At 32.9% G+C, this 21,682-nt stretch overlaps 1 protein-coding gene and 1 pseudogene across 6 annotated transcripts in view; one reads left to right on the top strand and one right to left on the bottom strand.

The window, feature by feature from the left end:
• Lipi (lipase I) overlaps positions 1-21,682 on the top strand; it is a 68,868-nt gene that overhangs the window by 20,392 nt on the left and 26,794 nt on the right. For all 6 annotated transcript variants that reach the window (XM_047565422.1, XM_047565417.1, XM_047565419.1 and 3 more), the window contains 6 exons: positions 321-706; positions 3,622-3,730; positions 8,558-8,659; positions 12,228-12,317; positions 13,292-13,459; positions 15,123-15,227. In XM_047565422.1, the coding sequence (XP_047421378.1) occupies positions 321-706; positions 3,622-3,730; positions 8,558-8,659; positions 12,228-12,317; positions 13,292-13,459; positions 15,123-15,227 (960 nt within the window). The remainder of the gene's footprint in view (positions 1-320; positions 707-3,621; positions 3,731-8,557; positions 8,660-12,227; positions 12,318-13,291; positions 13,460-15,122; positions 15,228-21,682) is intronic.
• Positions 6,553-7,643, bottom strand: LOC124992788 (serine/threonine-protein phosphatase 6 catalytic subunit-like; annotated as a pseudogene).

Raw genomic sequence — 21,682 nt, 5'->3', positions numbered from 1 at the left:
TTAACAGTATTAAGGACTTCAGTCACAAACATTGCTATTATTTTTTATCTTTATATGGATAAACAATTCCTGATTTTTAACCAATCACATTTATTTATATTTTCTATTGTAATTTTTTAATTATTTTCTAGTTCAGAAAGTCTTTTTTGCCTAATCAGTGTATTACTTTAAACAGTGTAGTTGGTTAGTAATTTATATTAGAATGCTAATAAAGTGAAATCCTCTAACCTGCCATGTTCAATTCTGTTCTTTAAAACATCATCAAGAATTCAATCATATCTAAGTTCTCAGGTTGACTGGCAATTTTTTTTTAATTTCAGAGAATAAAAGACAATGCATTGAATTCTCTCATCTAAGTGTAAAGGATTCCTTAAAAGATTTGTTTATTCCCCGATTAAAGATAATTCTGATGATGTATACAAGGAACAACCTAAACTGCGCTCAGCCACTGTTACAGCATAATAACTCACTTAATGTTAATTTCAACACACAAAAGAAAACAGTCTGGCTCATTCATGGATACAGACCAATGGGCTCGACCCCATCATGGCTTTCAAATTTTGTAAGGATTTTATTGAATAAAGAAGACATGAATGTAATTGTAGTAGACTGGAACCATGGTGCTACAACTTTTATTTACAATAGAGCAGTCAAAAACACCAGAAAAGTTGCTGAGACTTTGACTGAGTACATTCAAAATCTTTTGGTAAGTCCATGCTATGCAATACATAGCGTGTTATGTAACACCACAGAGTGGATATAAAATAAATACTTTTTTCCATAAGCATTTAGAATTACATCTTTGATATTCTAATTTATGCAGTCTTATTATCTTTGCTTCAAAGTATAATTCTATAACTTGATTTGACCTTATTTTAAAATAATTCTCTTATGTTTGGTTTAAAAACATTGTAAGACTTTTTGACTGTACTTAAACTAATATCCTATGTGGGAAGAGGGAATAAAGTATATAATCATTGCATTCTTTAGATATCTACCCTAAAACATGTCTAATGTGTTTGCATTTATCAAATATGAATGGGTAAAAGTGAGGGGAAAACAGTCTGAAAAGTAACTTACTTTTTTTTCCCTCAAATGAAGTACCATTTTTATTTTGTCTTAGGAAAAGAAGTATCATTTTAAGTCAAAATAACTAGTTCTTGTTCCATTTATGTAATACATGAATATAAATGTATTTATATATGATATATTATCTATAATCTGATCTTTTTAAAAATTTATTTATTTTGGATTAATTGTACATAAATGGGGTACAACTATTGTTTCTCTGGTTGTACACGAAGTAGAGTGTAATCATACATTTGTGTAATCACACATTTACATAGGGTACTGATGTTTGTCTCATTCTGTTATTTTTCCTTCCCCACACCCTCTCCCCACTCCTTTTTTTCCTCTTTTACCAATGTCAAAGGCAATTCCATTCAGGTCTGCTCAAAGTAGGGATGGGCCAAGTAAATTCAGATCAGTTCTGACTCATCTGTAGTTTGAATGATTTTTGTTTATTATGTTGACCTATGGGACTCATGTTTGTCCTGAGCGGTGGTAATTATGGGTGCTTGAGAGAAAGAAGGGTTACATGTTGGTCTGTGGTATATTCTTGGGCTTGAAATTGCATATGTTGTGGTGAACTTCCAAGCCTTTGATGAAATTGAACAAGCACAGCAAATCCAAGAAGCAGCTACACATAGTGGCTAGAAGTCAGACTGGAGAGGTTCAAAGCCCAAATCCTTCACTAATCATCTGTGTGGCTTTGAGCAATTATTTAACCTCTCTATGCTGCTGTTCCTTATTTGTGCATTTGAGATAAAATTTTATAATGATGTTTATATGATTATTAGTTGAATATACAGATATATTCAACTGTGAATGTGTATATATGTGTGTATTTAACTAGTTAATAACATTTAGTAATCATCGAATAAAATCCACTTTCATTATTATTTTTACATTTCCAAATTTGGAGAGAACCATACTATGCCTGTGGAAAGGCAGAGGAGATAATTACCTCACCCATTGCTATCAGTAGGTTATAAAGTTACGTAAACAATTTTTTCTTTAAATAATAAAAATAAATCTCAAAGTATGGAAAGTGTGAGAGTTAAGTAGAGAAATTTAGGAAAATTTGTAGCATAGATAAATTTCTAACAATGCCTTTGCTTGGAAATTTTTAAATTAAGAAGAGACAAAAAGATCAGTAGCACTGAAGTTTGGAGAAATACTTCCTTCAAGTTTTGGGGCATGCTCTGAAGTACTTAAGGAACATTATTGATTTGTGCTGGGAAAGCCTGTCTAGTTTTCCTTTAGTGACAATCTACATATTTCAATAAGCTTTCAGGCAAGTCACTGTGTAGACTGGACTGTGATCTGCCCACAACTCTCTTATTAGCTCCCTATGAATGTGGTGGAAGAAATACGCCCTCATGAAAGCTCCTAATGCCTCCATCCTCCCACCTCCATACCCTTAATAATAGATTTTCAAACCTTAGTCTTGGAAGATTGGATTCCATCACTATTCAGCTTATGTTAGGGGAAGTCACTTAAAATCCATAATCCTCATTTTATCATCTCTGAAGTGAGAATGATTATTATACTTTTACCAGGTTTTCTAGAATTTTTCATACACTATAACCAGAGAAAATGGAGAGACAGATTAGCATAAACTAGGTAAATTGATCTGGGATGTGTCTTAATTCATTTGAACTGCCATGACAAAAATAATATAGATTGCCCTTATAAATGATGGAAATTCTCCTAGTTCTGTAGGCTGAGAAGTTCAAGGGCAAGACCCTGGCAGGTTTTGTTGTCTGATAAAGGACCATTTCCCGGTTCATAGATGATATCTTTTTACAGTTTGCCTTCATGGTGGAAAGGTCAAATGAGTTCCCTCAGGCCTCTTGCTCAGGGCGCAAATCCCATTCTCTAATGCTCCAACCTCATGATGCAATCACCCTTTCTAATGCTCCATTTTCAAATACTATCACCTCAAGTGTTAGGATTTCAACATATTAATCTGGGGCAGAGGGTACAAACATTCTGACAATGGAAGCTTGGGATCCATCTTCTCCAGAATAGGTAGAAGTGGATTTGGTCAGTCTTTAACCTGTAAACCTGTTTCCTTGGTAAAATGGGAATTCACTGATATTTGTTTAATTAGTATTTAATAAGTACCAGGCACAATTTTATGCAATAGGATAAAAAAAATTAGAGGACAATTGGGAATATTAAGCGTGAGATTTATAATGCACATGTCAAGGTACTTAACACAAAGTAATCACCTAAAAGGTCTATTATTATAAGAAAATGTTTTGATAATTAAATGTTATTTTACAGACACTTTCATTTAACAGATGACAAGTTTTTAAAAAGTTTTAAATAAAAGTTTATATTATTAAAAATTAGAGAAAAATAAGATATTTTATGCCTCAAGTTGAACAAATAAATATTTGTTTCAAAAATTACAAAAGTTCTCCTTTCCTACCTACCAGAAATGAATTAAGCCACGAAAAAAGAAAAAAGAATGAATTTTAGAATGTGGATGTGGGAGGCAGGATTTGTGAATACCAAAAATGCAAATTATGACATTCTTATTTTCAATTATAGACACATGGAGCTTCTCTTGAAAATTTTCATTTCATAGGCATGAGCTTGGGAGCTCATATTAGTGGTTTTGTTGGAAAGATATTTCGTGGTGGACTTGGAAGAATAACAGGTAAAACTTTTATTTATAAAATTATTGTTTTAGCACAATTTTAAGTATCAGAAGTTATTTAAAATTTAACAGGTAGAAAATGAAACAATAGAAATTATGTATGAACATTTATTTTTCTGTACTTATATTCAAATATTAGACTTCAGATTCTAAAATCTCCTTTAGTTCTAAGTACAGTTTATGTGACTGAGATAGAAATGAGAGAAAAAGATCTATGTATTTCTATCTAAATTATTATATTGCTGTAAGAATTCACAGGAAGATTTGGCCCATTAAATTAAACTTTCTTATAATTAATATATGTCTGAGCTAAGAATATAGCTATGTACTTAATTTTCACAAACCTTAATGCATTTCAGTTTTTAAAAAGATATATTTTTTTACTAGAGCCTAGGACTCTTTATTAGAAACCAGTATATATATCATAGGCAAATAAAAATAGTTCTTACCCTCCTTAATACAACAAAAAGGATTTTACATTCAGCCTAAAAACAGGGAGTAACATATCCTTTTGCCTACAAATCTATGACTTGCAAGTATCTTCCACCACATGATTAACTCTATATAATACATAGCCCTTATTTATTAGAGGGATCCAAATATTCCTTTTAGGCTTACAAAGTCTAATACATTCACTCTCTCTTCCCTTTACAAGTCTAATAGTAAAAACTATTCTTCTTTTCCATGCAAAAAGCCATTATTCAGTTGAAATCAGGCAAAACAGAGATGGCAGTTAAGGAATGGACAGAATATTATTGGCACATGCCCAGCTAGTGACAAACAAATGCAGTACACCATGAATTAAAAATAAAAGTCATATTACAGGGAGAATGAAAACTACTACATCAATCTAAACTAAGGAGTGTCAAATGTAAAAGTAGGTCTGAGGGTTACCAGTTTTATTGGTACAAATTAAAAGCAGTGAAGGGCAAGCACTTAAATACAATATATGGTAACAGGAAAAAAATACTGCAGAGAACTATTCAAAGACCACACCAAGTTGTCTGCATCATTAATTTCCACTGTTTCACAATTAGTAAAATACATAGCTACATATCCCTGTGAGATAAACACCTTTCCACCTGAATTACACTGGGGTCAGGGCAGCAACACAAAGCTACTGACCCACCATGAGTTCAAATGTGTGCAGCAAATGTCTTAGTACTTCTTTCATATAGCTATACAATTAAAAACTGTACAAGGAGCTGGGTGGTTGGGGAAAAATAAAAAGCTATTGTGCTCATTCAGTAAAACAAAACCCTGATGAAAAATTATGTGCCAAGAAACTTAGACTATAAAGATTTTTATTGCATTTTTAGGTAACCTGGAAGTTCTCATCCTGAAGGGCAAAAGTGGGGTTTAAAAGTACCTGAACACATGCTAAAGTGCTTTATTAATTGGCTGGCTTCACACGGATTTCCTGGGATGACAAAAATAGTAGTAAAGGGATACCAATTATTTAACAAAATGGTACATTCCAACATCATTCATGGCCACTGTCATAGAGATACTGGAACACTTTTCCTTATTAAGTGGACAGTTGCATATCAAGAACTGATCATCATAACCCTTTGGATATTCAAATTACTTACACAAAGCCAAAACATGTTATCACGGACCTTTACAAAAAAGGACAGTTTTATTCCTTCTACATTTTAAATAATCTGCTTCAGATTACACTTCACAAATAAGAGTCCTGACTTTTCAACCTTTCCAGTTGCAGTTAAAAATGTACACTTCCTAAAAGTTAAGGTCAAGTGTTACAGCAAGAAAAGAATGGTTCCCTTGAAAAGTACATATATTTTTACTCAATGATACTCATGATTGATTGTAAACTGGATTGATCACATTCTACTCAACTGGTATCAAATGAACCATCAGCATTACAAGTATTAAATGTTTTTCTATTATTATAGAGGATATAAACCAAAACATTAATATGGCAGTTATGTTCTTTAGGCACAGTTCAGTGATTTTTTTAAAAATAAATACTATTGAATTTCAATTGAAGTTTTAAACTAAATAATCATCAAGAATTCTAATTAGGAAAAAAGAAAAAAAGAGTAACTTTAAGCTAACAATGCAAGCTGTTTAAAATTTCTAACACTTAACCTGAGTTTTAAGATTATTAAAAAATAAAAAATACAAGGAATTTTTATTTTATTAAAAAATACAAGGAATTTGAAAAAGATCAATACAATTATATTAATGTACAAAGTCATAAGCTGTAGCAGTTTTTAACTAAAATTTAAAAACACAACAAGGAGGGCAGCCCTTTAGACCAATTTATTTTATGTCCTTTTAAAATATCATCCAACAAAGGACAATGAAGTTTACAGTTGGGACAGGTATACGTAACTTGAGGCATCTGTAGTCCATCGTACCCACTGAATAACAACTTTGCTGCTGAAATTTCTTTAAACTTACCGAACTAAAAGAAAAGGCTGAATGATACAAAAGGAGGAGTATTTCGGTGTAATTGTCAATTGGCTTTTTAAAAAAAGGAAACACATCCTGTTTCCCCAGACCAGTAAATAAGCAAGAGCTATATGCAGCAGTGTGAATATTAAGACATTTCTCAAGTCTTCTCAAATGAGTCCAAGGTGGGGATGGGATGAGGGAGAAAATTGATAGAAAAACATTGCTATAGACACCATAACAAACAATAAATTTAGATAATTTAAAATTTAAAAAAAAAAAAAAGGCAAGAGGCAGCATTTCAGCAGCAAAGTGCTCGATCAAAAGTATATTGTAGAGGATAATACAAGAAAGTTGGGGTAAGAAGAGGACAGAAAAATGGGTCAGCAGGATGGGCTAAGGCCTCAAAGGAAATACGGCGTCATCGTTCTGGGAGGAATAACACGTTCTGAATCTGGAACTGCCGGGAATAACTTTGGTTCTCCTGTATTAACGTCTTTGAAGACCATGATAGAAGCAATATTTCCACAGCGATAGCAGTAGTTAGGAGCAGACCACACAGTAACCAGTTTCTCATCAAACATAAACTTATAGTCTTCATGCACAAGCTGATGTGCTCTGCAGATGAGTTTTAAGTTGTTGATATGAACAAACTCATTTGTGACTTTTGCTCCAAAAAGTCAACCTACCCCTCGAGGACTAATTGCCCAAGTATCCACATCTTCAGGATCTGACCAAACCAGGTCACAAAATGCCCCTTTATGAGGAATTTCTTGATTCTGTTCAATGGTTCGAATTTGATCCAGTGTTTTGATATCAGGAGATAAACCACCATGAACACACAAAATCTGTTCATCTATTAAAGCTGCTACTGAGAGCATATCAAAACCTTTGGTATCTCCAGGCATTAGCACTTCCATATTTGGTTTGGCACTCATCATAAAATCCATACACCTGTGTTATCTGTCTACTCTCATGATTTCCTCGTAAAAGTGTAATACGTGTAATAAGTGTAGCCTTTAGTGCAAGAAGGTAAGTGAAGGTCTCCAAATAATAGTAACCTCTGTCTACAAAATCTCCCATAAATATGTAGTTTGTGTCAGGAACCTGACCTCCAGTTCTGAATAGTTCACAAAGGTCATAAAACTGTCCATGTATGTCTCTGCACACTGTTACTGGTGTTGGTACTGACTGAACATTTGACTCCTCCAAGAGAAGGTCACAAACGTAATCCCATAGCCGCTTCAGGTCGTTCTCCCACAGGTACTTGCATGGCCCCGCTATCTCCACATCAGTTTTTAAAAATATTTTACTTGAGTACTAGAAGAATCGGGAGTTGTTATCTAAGTTTCAGGAGTTCTGCTATCCAATTTCCCACATATTCCCATGACAGAGTTTCTGTATTCAGAGAACTCAGTAACCAAATAATGCTGACGTAGATTTTCTTCTTTCCTCTAGAAATGGTGGTGATTTTAGAAGTACAATATCCTTCCATGAACAATTTATGTTATTTTTGTTTAACAATTATTGAAGTGTATGGTCATAGAATATTTATAACAATTTCAAGTATTAATAAAAGACAATAGACTTTTTAGTTAAATTTCAGAAAAGAGGAAGAGGAGAGGAGAAAAATATTTGTATGGACAGGTATGTTTTACTACCTATTAGTCAAATTTAATGGCTCCATTTACCAGGCTTCCATCAGGGCTTAAAAGGACAACACATGTGGAAGTTCTATATCACAATAATTTACAGGAAGAGAGAAGTAGACTGTTCAGTCAAGTGGATTAATTAAATAAAACAGAGATAACAGAAGGGCCCAGGATGAGCAACATTATATTTAAGTTTTCTTTATTTTTCAAATAAATTTTTCAGATATTATTTTCTTCCACTGCATAGATGCTCTCAAGGAATTTATCTCCCCCCACTTTGATACTCTTCAGAAAGTCATGAGTCTAGAATTTTATTTAAAATTTTATATAAAATTTAAGCTACTCCAAAAATAATGTTTATATTACACAGAATTTTTAAATATATCTTTCTTTATTAAGAGAATGTGAATACATGCTATGCATTATCTTTTCCCCCTTCAAGAGAAGTCATTATTAAATATAAAACTACCAATTTACTAACAATTGTTACTTAAATGAAAATGCTAGAAAATATTGTGTTGAGGTGTCTCTAGGGTGGTTTAGTTTGACTGCCTCAGAATGTTGATATTAAGTATTCAACTAATGAAGATACATGTTATTTATCAAATTTTACTTATCTTTAAATGTGTTTTTTAGGAAGATTTCAACTTAAACTGCTTAATATGTTTCAAATGTAATACTAATAATGCAAGCATGCATTATAATGAACATCAGAGTAAGACTTGATTATATTGATCATTCCTTTCTTGAATTTCAGGTCTTGACCCTGCTGGGCCAAAATTTTCTGGAAAACCATCAAATAGTAGATTAGATTATACTGATGCAAAGTTTGTAGATGTCATCCATTCTGATGCCAAAGGTAAAGCAGGATTTATGATATAATGATTTAAAAATGAAAAATTGAATGTAGACCTTAGGGAAGAGGAGATTATAAAAGGAAGAAGGGTTGCAGATAAGATGTTTGGGGTTAATTTCCCATTTATATTGTTAAATGCACTGGTTGTCTTCAGTTTGCCTCCTTCAGGTTTCAAAAAGTATCAGATCATCCTAAAAATTAAATTTTGTGAAACATAGTTTGTCCTATTTAAGCCATTGATAGTCATTGACTTGATCCTTTTTTATCAAAATCCCATCTTTAAAAAATCACTTCAAAAGCAAAGTATTAAATTAATTTGGAATCTAAAGGGCTAAGTATTGCTAAGGCAGTCTTGAAGGAAAAAAGTACATATTTTTTATAAATGTCAAATTTTATTATAAACTCATAGAAATGAAGAGAGTGTGGCATTAACATAAAGGGTAGACAAAAGATCCAGTAAAACAAAACAAGTTTCTTGTGAAACTTCTGAGATTTATGGCAGGGATGGCACAGCTATGAAAAATGAAATTTCAAGAAATATTTCTGTTTCAGCTAGTTAATTGCTGAAGTTGAAAAAAAAACTCTAACTCACGTATAACAAAAATCCTGTCCATGTTGTGCATACAAACAGAAAAGGAAAAGCAAATAGGTTATGTGGTATCAATTTTAAACCCTTCATATTATTGGGATAGTGAATAATATTTTTCCAAATCACACAAAACTCATAACCCAAGTGAAAAGACTTAAATATTTGTTTACACTAAAATTGGGAACTTTATCAAAAAACACTTTGAGAAAGCAAACAGCAAGCCAAAAATATGGGGAAAAAGAACTTTAAAACCACAATGAATTAAGAAAGGCAAAAATGATCAAATTTAAAAAAAATCCAGACTTGATCAGGCATTTTTATAAAGGAAAAATTCCAAGTAAACAATAACCATATGGAACATTTTTAAAGTTAGTAAAAAGAAAAATGCAAATTAAAACCTAAATGAAATACCACATGTTTATAAAACTGCCTAAAATTCAAAAGCCCGGGAAGACATTTGTTAAAAAGGTTGTAGAACAAAAGAAATACTCAAGTGTTGTTGATAGAGACTCAAATTGGTGCTGCCACTTTGGATATTCTTGATCATTATTTATTAAAGCTGAAGATATTCATAGTCTATAAAACAGCAACTCCACTTCCAAGTGTACAGTCAACAGATTTGCTTTCACATATGCATGACTATATGTTCAAGAATATTCAGAGTAAGAATGAATTTTATCCCTAAAACAGAAACAGCACAAATGTCTCCCAATTGGAGAGGACAGATAAACTATGGAATGCTCATACACTGAAGGACTATGTAGCAGTAAATAACCTTTACACCTGATAATGTGGAGTAACACCACAAACAGGTTGATCATTGGAAAAAGCCAGACACAAAAGCCTATGTACATATGTGTACATATAGACATATGTATATATGTTTTATGTATATATAGTGTCTTGTGTATATATTTAGTGTATCAATTTACACAAAAATGATTTCATTAATGGAATGGATGTTGGTTATCTCTAAAGGGCAGAGAAAAACTTTCGGCTAGATAAGGGCCAATGGGGCTTCCAGATGCTGTTTCTTGACATGACTAGATATGAGGCCATTTGCCTCATAATAATGAATTCGTAGTCATATATTTTATATTCCTTTCTTATGTTGTTATAATTTAAATAAAAAGAAAATTAAAAGGCCATATTTGTTCTCCCCATCCTTCTTGAAATCAAGGAAATTAATGCTCTAAGTTGACCAAGCTGCCCTACCTCCAGCATCTGATAAGAGGGAAATGCCATGCCTGAATTAAGGGCTGTTTCTAAGTTCAGAATATAAATCTTTTGCTTCCCCTTGATTCTGGAGCTATCCTGTTGGGGTCAACCTCAGTGGTAGATTGGAGAAATTGCTGGTTCCAAACTTGGAACTCCATATTGTGCTTAGATGTTAGAAAACTCCAAATCATTGGATTTCATGCTTGCTTAAGTGCCATAAGCAGAGTGTATGATGAGATGTGAAGAGTAATTGGCCTCTCTTACAGACATATCACACATATGCTTCCCTGGAATCTAGGCTCTTTAATGGAATCATCTAAACTATCTTTTATATTTTCTAATAGACCCTCACTCCCACATCATTATGTATATCACCAGTGTTCTCTGTCCCTCTAATACTTCCCTAGCTGTTATTGTGTTTGTTTATACACTAATTAAATCAATTTGCTGCATCTTAATCTTTGGAATTTTTTTTTTTTTTGTATTAGGGATTGAATCCAGGGGTGCTTAACCACTAAGCCACATTCCCAGTCATATATATTTATATATATAACTATATGACTCTCTCTCTCTCTCTTTCTCTCTCTCTCTCTCTCTCTCTCTCTCTCTCTCTCTCTCTCTCTCTATATATATATATATATATATATATATATATATATATAAAACTTAGGACCTTAGCAAGATCCTAAGTTGCTCAGGACCTTGCTAAGCTGCTGAGGCTGAATCTTTGACATCTTAATACTTAATGTTAGATCCAAGTATTTTATTGTTATGCTAAACATTTTGCTGATTTCTTTTTAGAGTTATCTGTGTTGATTTCTTGTGCCCTAAGCCAAAGCATTTCAATCTTACTTGGTGGCAGCTTTTATATCTAATTATAGTCCTGAATTTTCTGAACTTGCTACCCTTTTTCATTCTAGTGGCTCCCTGGGTAATAGACTGCATATTGATAATGGACTCAGAATTTGTAACTTCACCAGTGCCCTAAAGATCTACAGATCTACAGAATCCCAGGAATCATAGCTGTGTGTTGCATGCCACCCTTGCCCATATTCTTCCAGCTGAGGCAGTGTGCTCTTTAGGTTTTACCAGTTAGCATCAGCAGCTCCCAGACATGATCATCCAGAATAGGAGTAAATCATCACACTAACCAGAAAGGTCATATATGGCATGACTTCTTGTCTTCTGATGATCCTTCTTACATGTTATGCTCCAACCACCTGGTTTCTTTGAATACCCCAAGTCTACTTACCCATATCCCCATGACTCACTGCCTCACATCCTTCAATCTTTGCTCACCTTCAGCCTCCTCAGTGGGAAACACCTTACTTAGCCAAACTACTGAAAAGAGCAGCTACCACCCTTGCCAGCTGTGCTATGTCCTTGTTCCACTTGCTCCTTAGCACTTATCTTATATATTATATTTTTATTTGTCCTTATATCTTCCTTCCACTAAAAAAGTATTTTCCTCTACAAGAATTTTTGCTCTTTTTTCAAACTTACGCACTAAAAGCATTAAGAATGTGACTGTTCCATAGTGAACCCATGACTGGTAAATATATTAAATTAATGAATTACAATTTTGCAAATTTGAAAAACTAACACCATAAAAACTCATATCTGAAAAAATAGCTTTTTTAAAATTTTCAATTAAAATATTTAAAGAGTACTTTTCTATAGATTGTTATAAGCAATTTAGTTTTAGGTAATTGTTGCCTACCTGATTATATACATTTTGTGATTCTTGGGTGCCTTTCTTCTTAGGTTTAGGTATTCAAGAGCCATTGGGACATGTAGATTTTTATCCAAATGGAGGAAAAAAACAACCTGGCTGTCCTAAATCAATTTTTTCAGGTATATGTATAGTATTTGCAAATGAACTACACATGATTCAAAATGGTCAAAGAAAATAATTCACTTTTTCCTGTTTAAATCTTTGGGTAATAGTTTGGTTTAATCATCCTTGCCTCAAGATTCGGGATTGTTATTGATCATAAGTGGTTTAATTTGATCCTACTTCATTCATAAAGATTGCCAGTAATCATATCATTTGGTCATGAATGAGACTATTATGTGATGGTTCCAATGATTTTAGTTCATCATTTTAAATGTTAGGAAAATTTTTAAGTCATTGAGGAAGCATCATGTAGCTAAAGTATCATGTAACACACATATGTTCTCAAAATTTAACATTTATCATCACCATTTTACTGTACAAACATACTTTTAAATTCTCAACTCTTGATTATCTTATGTATAGATACAGCTGAGCAGCTGTTACAGGTGTGGACTTTGGCTCATCTGAGAGCCATGGTGATAAATATTCTTAGGTCCACAGTAGTAATGGGTCAAGTAACACAAGGTCAAAGGCTGCTGAAGCTGGACAAATTTGGTCAAAGAGATGAGGATGCTAGAGTTTGGGAAAGGAAAGGGAGGTCATTAAGTTTCAGTGTCATCTGCTTCCATAGTCATTTCTGATCCTGGGTGGAAATCTTATGGGGGGAAGATTAGAAAGGAGAGATGTATACTAGTTATTAAAGATGCTATCATAAACTACTGTTATTGAAATTAAACATCTTTGCTGTGTTACTTATTACTTTGTGGAAAACATTATTAATTTTCCTGCAGAAGACATGCTGAAGTTAAGTTTCTAATGGTACTATTTGTTAAGGGACTTGAGATATAAGTATATTGCAGTCAACACTTTCATATTTATAATATACACAGAATTTAGTAGAACTTAAATCTTCAACGTTTAAAAATTTTGATTTACTTAATCTCAGTTTAATACATGTATAGTTCTTTTGTTTGTTTTTTTTTCCTTAAAGGATTGGAATATATTAAATGTGACCACCAGCGAGCAATTCACTTGTTCATGGCAACTTTGGAAACAAACTGCAATTTTGTTTCATTTCCTTGTCGTTCATACAAAGATTACAAGGCTAGTTTATGTGTGGACTGTGGCAGCTTTAAGCAAAACTCATGTCCTAGGCTAGGTAAGAGGGATTGTTATAGTTACTGTAACTCCTTTTGAGAATGAATACCCTAAGTGTTAGTATTTTCTGATGACTTTAAATCATAAAAACTATTATTTATATTTATATGTTAATTTGTTAACATTTTGTGGAAAATTTGTCTGTGGAGACATGGTACTGTCAGAATAAATATTTTATTTCCTACTATTTTTAAAAATATTTAATGAGAAAATAGTTCAACTGCCTTCCTATACTTAATATAGTGGGCAGATTCCAATGACATGATCCATGTTCTTTATATCCAAATGAGTCTAACTATCTATCATCCAATTATATTTACATTTAAAGAAAGAAACTTGCACATTCTTTACAGCCCTGAGAATTTTCTTTTTTCACTTGAAGTTTTAGGAGCAAGTGAAGAGGTGTGAACCACAGATAGATTTCCATTTGCTATCAGCAAGTAGTCATGAATCCTACATGGTTCACACCTTCTAAATCAATAAAGCTTGGTAAGAGCAGTTAAGTATTGCAGCTTCTGAAAATTAAAGGCTTCCAGTGGAAAATTATAGAACAAAAAGAATGCACATGAAAATAGAATGTTAGACTCTCAGGGACTGTTCAGTGTCTTCCAAAGAAAATACTAGAGCCTAGCATATAAACCTTTGGTCAGTATCGTGGAAAGATCTTCCAGAAAGGTTCCTAAAACCAAAAGAGCTCTAAGAGTAAATAGTGGTCACAAAGGCTGAATCTAACCATATGTAACCAATTTGCTGTAGCAGGACTAAAGTATGTGGAGAATCTCTAGGCAGGCATGCATTATGCAGGCTTTGCTAAATTTATATCATCCTAGGTCACTCTCCCCACATGACATCATGTGGGTTCATTTTCTCCAGGGCTCTTTTGGAATTTTTTTTTTTTTGGTCTTATTGAATGAACCACATTGAATATATAAAGTGCTTAAGAGCATAAGTGAGAACTAAAGTTAAACCTGTAAAATTTCCATAGAGCATTCTTTCTACTTCATTCAAATCTCCAGTGTTGGAGGCAGGAGTGGGGGAACAAGAAACATCTGAAATATGTGTACACATATATATTTAATAAATATTCAAATTTTATAAATATGTAAATCTGTTCTATATAATACACATTCTATATGCATATGTATACATATATTAACTATATACTATCTACTATGTGAGTGTATATAGATACCCTTATGCTATTTACATCTTTATATTGCATATAATATATGTACATGCATACCATATCTGTATGTTTGCATATGTGTATAGAAAAACTAAGGGCTATAACCGAGCAGCTAAACTGTATGTTCATTTATTACAATGTACTCTGCTGAACTTTTTTCTAAAGAGTTACAAATTAAATTCTGAATTCATAACATAATAGTAAAATCTGTTACAAATGGACTATGGTCATGCAACATATGTTAAACTCTGATTAGACTTCTAGAGTGGATTTATTGATGAATCCAGAATTTATTATTGTAGTTGAAGTAAGTAGAATAAACATTACTAGAAAAATGTTTTGTAAGTTATAAAAATCCATGACTGTGATTATCATGATGATGTTGCTCATTGATCCTTTAGTTATACTTTAGTGATTTGAAATATGTGTATTATTTGATAAAAGTTCAATATCCAATGTCCTCTTTCTTACATCTTAGGTTATGAAGCTGAGCTATGGAAAGTTGGCTTAAAAGAAAAAATGGAAGGATTGCCTCTTAGGACCATTGTGTTTTTGGATACTAGTAGCACAAATCCATTCTGTAGTAAGTTGTTAACATTTTAAACAAATGAACAAAATATTAATATTTTGTATTCCATTTTATTTTATTGAAAATGTTCTTTGCACTCTCTCAAATTCCATCATTTTTAAAAACTCATTAGAGACAACTAAAGACTTGATTGATTGTTAGATTCAACTGAAGACTTGATTTTTTTTAGATAAATTGATCAGATGCTTCTATAATATTTTCCCAAAGAAATGATCACGGCCTCACTCAAATTAACATGATTTATTTTGAAGTCATTTCAGCATATAACATGTTAGGAAGCCTAAGACTTATACATATACTATTTATACCAACTTAAAAACTTAAAATATATGCATCTGAAAATGACAAATAAATAATAATCTCCCTAATACGTTTAGAGTTAAGTGAGAGAAAACATGTACAACAGGAGAGAATCTTATATGAGTTGTATTAAATAATTAACTTAAAGAGGACCTATGCAAGATAGCACAATTATTTTGTTTAAAGATGAAAAGTTGGAAGTGATTTATAAAGAAATCACTTTATGTGGATATTATAAGTTAGTTTCTAGTTAGTGGCACTGTCCTTGGTGTCTGGGGAAAAAACTTAAAATAGATTCTCACATTACAAAATATTTATGGTGGGTCAGTTATTGTTAAGTTTTGAAGTTATATTCACCATCAGTTTCAAAATATTATAGTCCTTTTTAATTAATTTTTATATTTTTTCTAATTAGTTGTACATGACAGTAGAATGCATTTATACATTTCAATAGATAATAAATAAATGAAGTATAATCTCTCATTTTTCTGATTATGCATATTGTAGGATCACATGGTCATGCAGTCATACATGTACATTAGGTAATAATGTCTGTTTCACTCTCTTATGCTCCTGTCCCCATATCCTACCCCTCTCTTCACTTCCCTCTACATAATATAAAGTAACTCCATCCTTCCCTAGCCCCCACTCTCCCATGGTGAATTGGCGTCTGCATATCAGAGAAAACTTTCAGTCTTTGGTTATTTGGGTTTGTCTTATTTTGCTTAGCAAGGTATTCTCCAACTCCATCCATTTACTAGCAAATGCTATAATTTTATTCTGAGTAGGATTCTATCATATATATGTGTGTGTGTGTGTGTGTGTGTGTGTGTGTGTGTATTTCTATTTCTTTATCCATTCATTTGTTGAAGGGCACCTAGGTTGGTTCCATAGTTTAGTTATTGTGAATTGAGCTGCTATAAACATTGATGTTGCTGTGTCACTATAGTATGCTGATTTTTTTGTATTTATTTATTTTTAAATTATAATTGTTTTTTATTTTTTACAGACTGCATTTTGATTCATTGTACACAAATGGGGGTACATCATTTTGTTTCTATGGTTGTACATGATGTAGATTCATACCATTTGTGTTATCATACATGTACATAGAGGGTAATGATGTCTGTCTCATTCCACGATTTTCCATAACCCCCCATTTCCTTCTACATAATCTAAAGTTCCTCCATTCTTCTCTTACTCCCCACTCCCCACCCCCCATTATATATCATCCACTTATCAGGGAAAACATTCAGCCTTTGTTTTTTTGGGATACTTTGGTTTCACTTAGCATAATATTCTCCAATTCCATCCATTTATTTGCAAATGCCATAAGCGTATTATTCTTTATGGCTGAATAATATTCCATTGTGTATATATTCCACAGTTTCTTTATCCATTCCTCAGTTGAAGGGCATCTACGTTAGTTCTACAATCTAGCTGTTGTGAATTGAGCTGCTATAAACATTGATGTGGCTGCATTACTGTAGTATGCTGATTTCAAGTCCTTTGGATATAAACCAAGGAGTGGGATAATTGGGCCAAAACATGGGTCCATTCCAAGTTTTCTGAGGATTCTCCCCCCTGCTTTCTAGAGTGACTGCACCAATTTGCAACTCCACCAGCAATGTAAAAGTGTGCCTTTTCCCCCACATCCACACCAACATTTATTATTGTTGTGTTCTTGATAATAGCCATTCTAATTGGAGTAAGATAAAATCTTAGGGTTGTTTTAATTTGCATTTCTCTAATTACTAGAGATGTTGAACACTTTTTTATATATTTATTAATCACCTGTATGTCTTCTTCTGTAAAATGTCTGTCCAGTTCCTTGGCCCATTTGTTTGGATTCTTTGTATTTTTGGTGTAAAGTTTTGTAAGTTCTTCATAAATTTTGGAGATAAGTGCTCTATCTGAAGTGCCTATGGAAAATATTTTCTCCCACTCTGTAGGCTCTCTTTTCAGACTATTGATTGTATCCTTTGTTGAGAAAAAGCTTTTAGTTTGAGTTCATCCCATTTATTGATTCTTGCTTAATTTCTTGTGCTTTGGGAGTCTTGTTAAGGAAGTCTGATTCTAAGCCAACATGATGAAGACTTGGGCCTACTTTGTTTTCTCTTTGGTGCAGGGTCCCTGGTCTAATTCCTAAGTCCTTGATCCATTTTGAGTTGAGTTTGTGCAGTGTGAGAGATAGAGGTTTATTTTTATTATACTGCATATGGATTTACAGTTTTCCCAGCACTATTTGTTGAACAGGCTATCTTTTCTCCATTGTATGTTTTTGGCTCCTTTGTCTAGTATGAGGTGACTGTATTTATGTGGGTTCATCTCTGTGTCTTCTATTCTATACCATTGGTCTACCTGTCTATTTTGGTGCCAATACCATGCTGTTTTTGTTACTATTGCTCCATAGTATAGTTTAAGGTCTTGTGATACTTCCTGCTTCACTTTTCCTGCTCAGGATTGTTTTGACTGTTCAAGGTCTCTTATTCTTCCAGATGAAGTTCATGATTGCTTTCTCTATTTCTATGAGGAATTTCATTGGAATTTTAATTAGAAATGCATTGAATCTATATTCTTTTGGTAGAATGGCCATTTTGACAATATTAATTTTGCCTATCCAAGAACACAGGAGATCTTCCATCTTCAATTTCTTTCTTTAGTATTCTGTAGTTTTCATTGTAGAGGTCTTTCACCTCTTTGAGTAGATTGATTCCCAAGTATTTTAGTTTTCTTGAGGCTATTGTGAATGGAGTTGTTTTCCTCATTTCCCTTTCAGATGTTTCATCGCTTGTGAATAAAAATGCTTTAGATTTATGCATGTTGATTTTATATCCTGCTATATTGCTGAATTCATTCATGTGGTCTGGAAGTTTTCTAGCTGAGTTTTTTGGATCCTCTACATATAGAATCATGTCATCGGCAAATAGTGACAACTTGAGTTCTTCTTTTCCTATTTGTACCCCTTTAATTTCTTTGGTCTGTCTAATTGCTCTGGCTAGTGTTTTAAGGATGATTTTGAATAGAAGTGGTGAAAGAGGCCCTGTCTTGTTCCATTTTTTAGAGGGATTACTTTCAGTTTTTCTCCATTAAGAATGATGTTGGCCATGGGCTTAGCAATGCTAAGCCTTTACAGTGACCTTTACAATGTTGAGGTATGCTCCTACTATTCCTATTTTTTCCTAGTGTTTTAAACATGAAGGGGTGCTACATTTTATCAAATGGTTTCTCAGCATCTATTGAAATAATCATATGATTCTTAACTTTATGTCTATTGATGTGATGAATTACAGTTATTGATTTCCATATGTTCAACCTTAAATCCCTGGGATAAACCCCACTTGATCATGGTGCACTATCTTTTTAATATATTTGTGTATGCAGTTTTTCAGTATTCTGTTAAAGATTTTTGCATCTATGTTCATCAGGGATATTGGTCTAAAGTTTCCCTTCCTTGATGAATCTTTGTCTGGTTTTGGTATCACAGTGATACTAACCTCATAGAATGAGTTTGGAAGGGTTCCCTCCTTTTCTATTTCTTGGAAAACCTTGAGAAGTATTGGTATTAGTTCTTCTTTAAAGGTCTCCTAGAATTTGGCTGAGAATCCATCTGATCCTGGAATTTTCTTGGTTGGTAGGCTTTTGATGGCTTCTTCTATTTTGGTGCTTGAAATTGACTGTTTAAATTGTGTACCTCTTCCTGATTCATTTTGGGAGGTTTATAGTCTCTAAAAATTTGTCAATGTCTTTGATATTTTCTATTTTGTTGGAGTATAGATTTTTAAAGTAGCTTCTAATTATGTTATGTATTTCAATGGTGTCTGTTGTGATATTTCCTTTTTCATCATGAATTCTAGTAATTTGAGTTTTCTTTTTCTCTTTGTTAGTGTGGCTAAGGGTTTATCAATTTTGTTTACTTTTTCAAATAACCAACTTTTTATTTTGTCAACTTTTAAAATTGTTTCTCTTGTTTCAATTTCATTGATTTCAGCTCTGATTTTAATTATTTTCTGTCTTCTACATTTTTTGGTGTTGATCTGTTCTTCTTTTTCTAGGGCTTTGAGATGTAATGTTAGGTCATTTAGTTGTTGACTTTTTTGTTTATAATGTATGAGCTCAATGCAATGAACTTTCCTCTTAGTACTGCTTTCAGAGTGTCCTAGAGATTTTGATATGTTGTGTTGCTGTTCTCATTTACCTGTAAGAATTTTTTTATTTCTTCCCTGATGTCTTCTGTATCATTGCATCTTTCAATAGCATATTATTTAGTCTCCAGGTGTATGAGTAGTTTTTGTTTGTTATTTTATCATTGATTTCTAATTGCATTCCATTATGGTCTGATAGGATACAAGGTAGTATCTCTATTTTTTTGTATTTACTAATGACTTCTTTGTGCAATAGCATATGGTCTATTTTGGAGAAGGATCCACGCAGCTGAGAAGAAAGTATATTCGCTTGATGATGAATGAAATACTCTGTAAATGTCCATTAAGTCTATATCATTGATTGTATTATTTAGTTTTGTAGTTTCTTTGTTCAGTTTTTGTTTGGAGGATCTATCCAGTGGTGAGGGTGGTGTGCTAAAGTCCCCTACTATTATTGTGTTTTGGTCTATTTACTTCTTAAAATTGAAAAGAGTTTCTTTGATGTATGTAGATGCTCCATTGTTTGGGGCATAAATATTTATGATTGTTATGTCTTGCTGATTCATGCTTTCCTTAAGCAGTATGAAATGTCCTTCTTTATCCCTTCTGACTAACTTAGGTTTGAAGTTCTCTTTATCTGATATGAGGATGAAGACCCCTGCTTTTTTACTGGGTCCATGTGCATGGTATTTTGTTTCCCCATTCTTTCACCTTTAGTCTGTGGATGTCTTTTTCTGTGAGATGAGTCTCCTGAAGGCAGCATATTTTGGGTATTTCTTTTTAATCCAATCTGCCAGCCTATGTCTTTTGATTATTGAGTTTAGGCTATTAACATTCAGGGTTATTATTGTGATATGATTTGTATTCCTAATCATTTTGGCTTATTTATTTTTAAGTTGATTTGGTTTCTCCTTTGATTGGCTTTTTGTTTAGGGTAGTTCCTCCCTTTGCTGACTTGTATTGTTTTTCAATTCTTCCTCATGAAACATTTTGCTAAGAATGTTCTGTAGTTCAGACTTTCTATTTGTAAATTCTCTTAACTTTTGTTGTTGTGGAAAGATTTTATTTCATCATCAAATCTGAAGGTTAGTTTTGCTGGGTATAGGTTTCTTGGTTGGCATTCGTGTTCTTTCAGAGCTTGAAATATATTGTTCCAGGCCCTTCTTGCTTTTAGGATCTGGGCTGAGAAATCTGCTGATAGCCTTATTGGTTTCCCCTTATAAGTAATCTGACACTTTTCTCTCGAAGTCTTTAAAATCCTATCTTTATCTCGTATGTGACTCATTTTCATTATAATGTGCCTTGGTGTGATCTGTTGTAACTTTGTGTACCTGGTGTTCTGTAAGCCTCTTGTATTTGTTTTTCCATTTCATTTTTCAGGTTTGGGAATTTTTCTGATATTATTTCATTGAACAGTTTGTTTGTTCCTTTGATTTGTATCTCTGTGCCTTCCTTAATCCCAATAATTCTTAAATTTGGTCTTCTCATATCCCATAATTCTTGGAGGTTCCATTCATGATTTCTTAACATCTTCTCTGTTTGCTCAACTTTATTTTCAAGATTAAGTATTTTTTCTTCATTATCTGAGATTCTGTCTTCCATGAGATATATTCTGTTGGGGATGCTTTCTATTGAGTTTTTAATTTGATTTATTTTTTTCTTTCATTTCAAGTATTTGTTTCTTTTTTTTTCAGAATCTCTATCTCTTTATTGAAGTGTTCTTTTTGCTTCCTGCATTTGTTCTTTTAACTGTTTATTGGAGTGATCATGCATTGTCTGCATTTGCTCTCTTATCTCATTTTTGCTTCACTGATAATTTTAATTATACAGATTCTAAACCCTTTTTCTGTCATTTCTACTGCCATGCTGTCATTGGATTCTATCAAATAGCATCTTGGTTTATTATGGACACTTTCTTCCCCTGTGTTTTCATATTGTTTCTGTTTATTCCCCAGATCTGTGAAAATCTGAGGTACTGAGGTTTCCCCACTGCAGACTTATTGT

Source organism: Sciurus carolinensis, chromosome 9, assembly GCF_902686445.1.
Source record: "Sciurus carolinensis chromosome 9, mSciCar1.2, whole genome shotgun sequence".
Lineage (NCBI taxonomy): Eukaryota > Metazoa > Chordata > Mammalia > Rodentia > Sciuridae > Sciurus > Sciurus carolinensis.
This window is presented reverse-complemented; position numbering and strand designations above follow the sequence as displayed.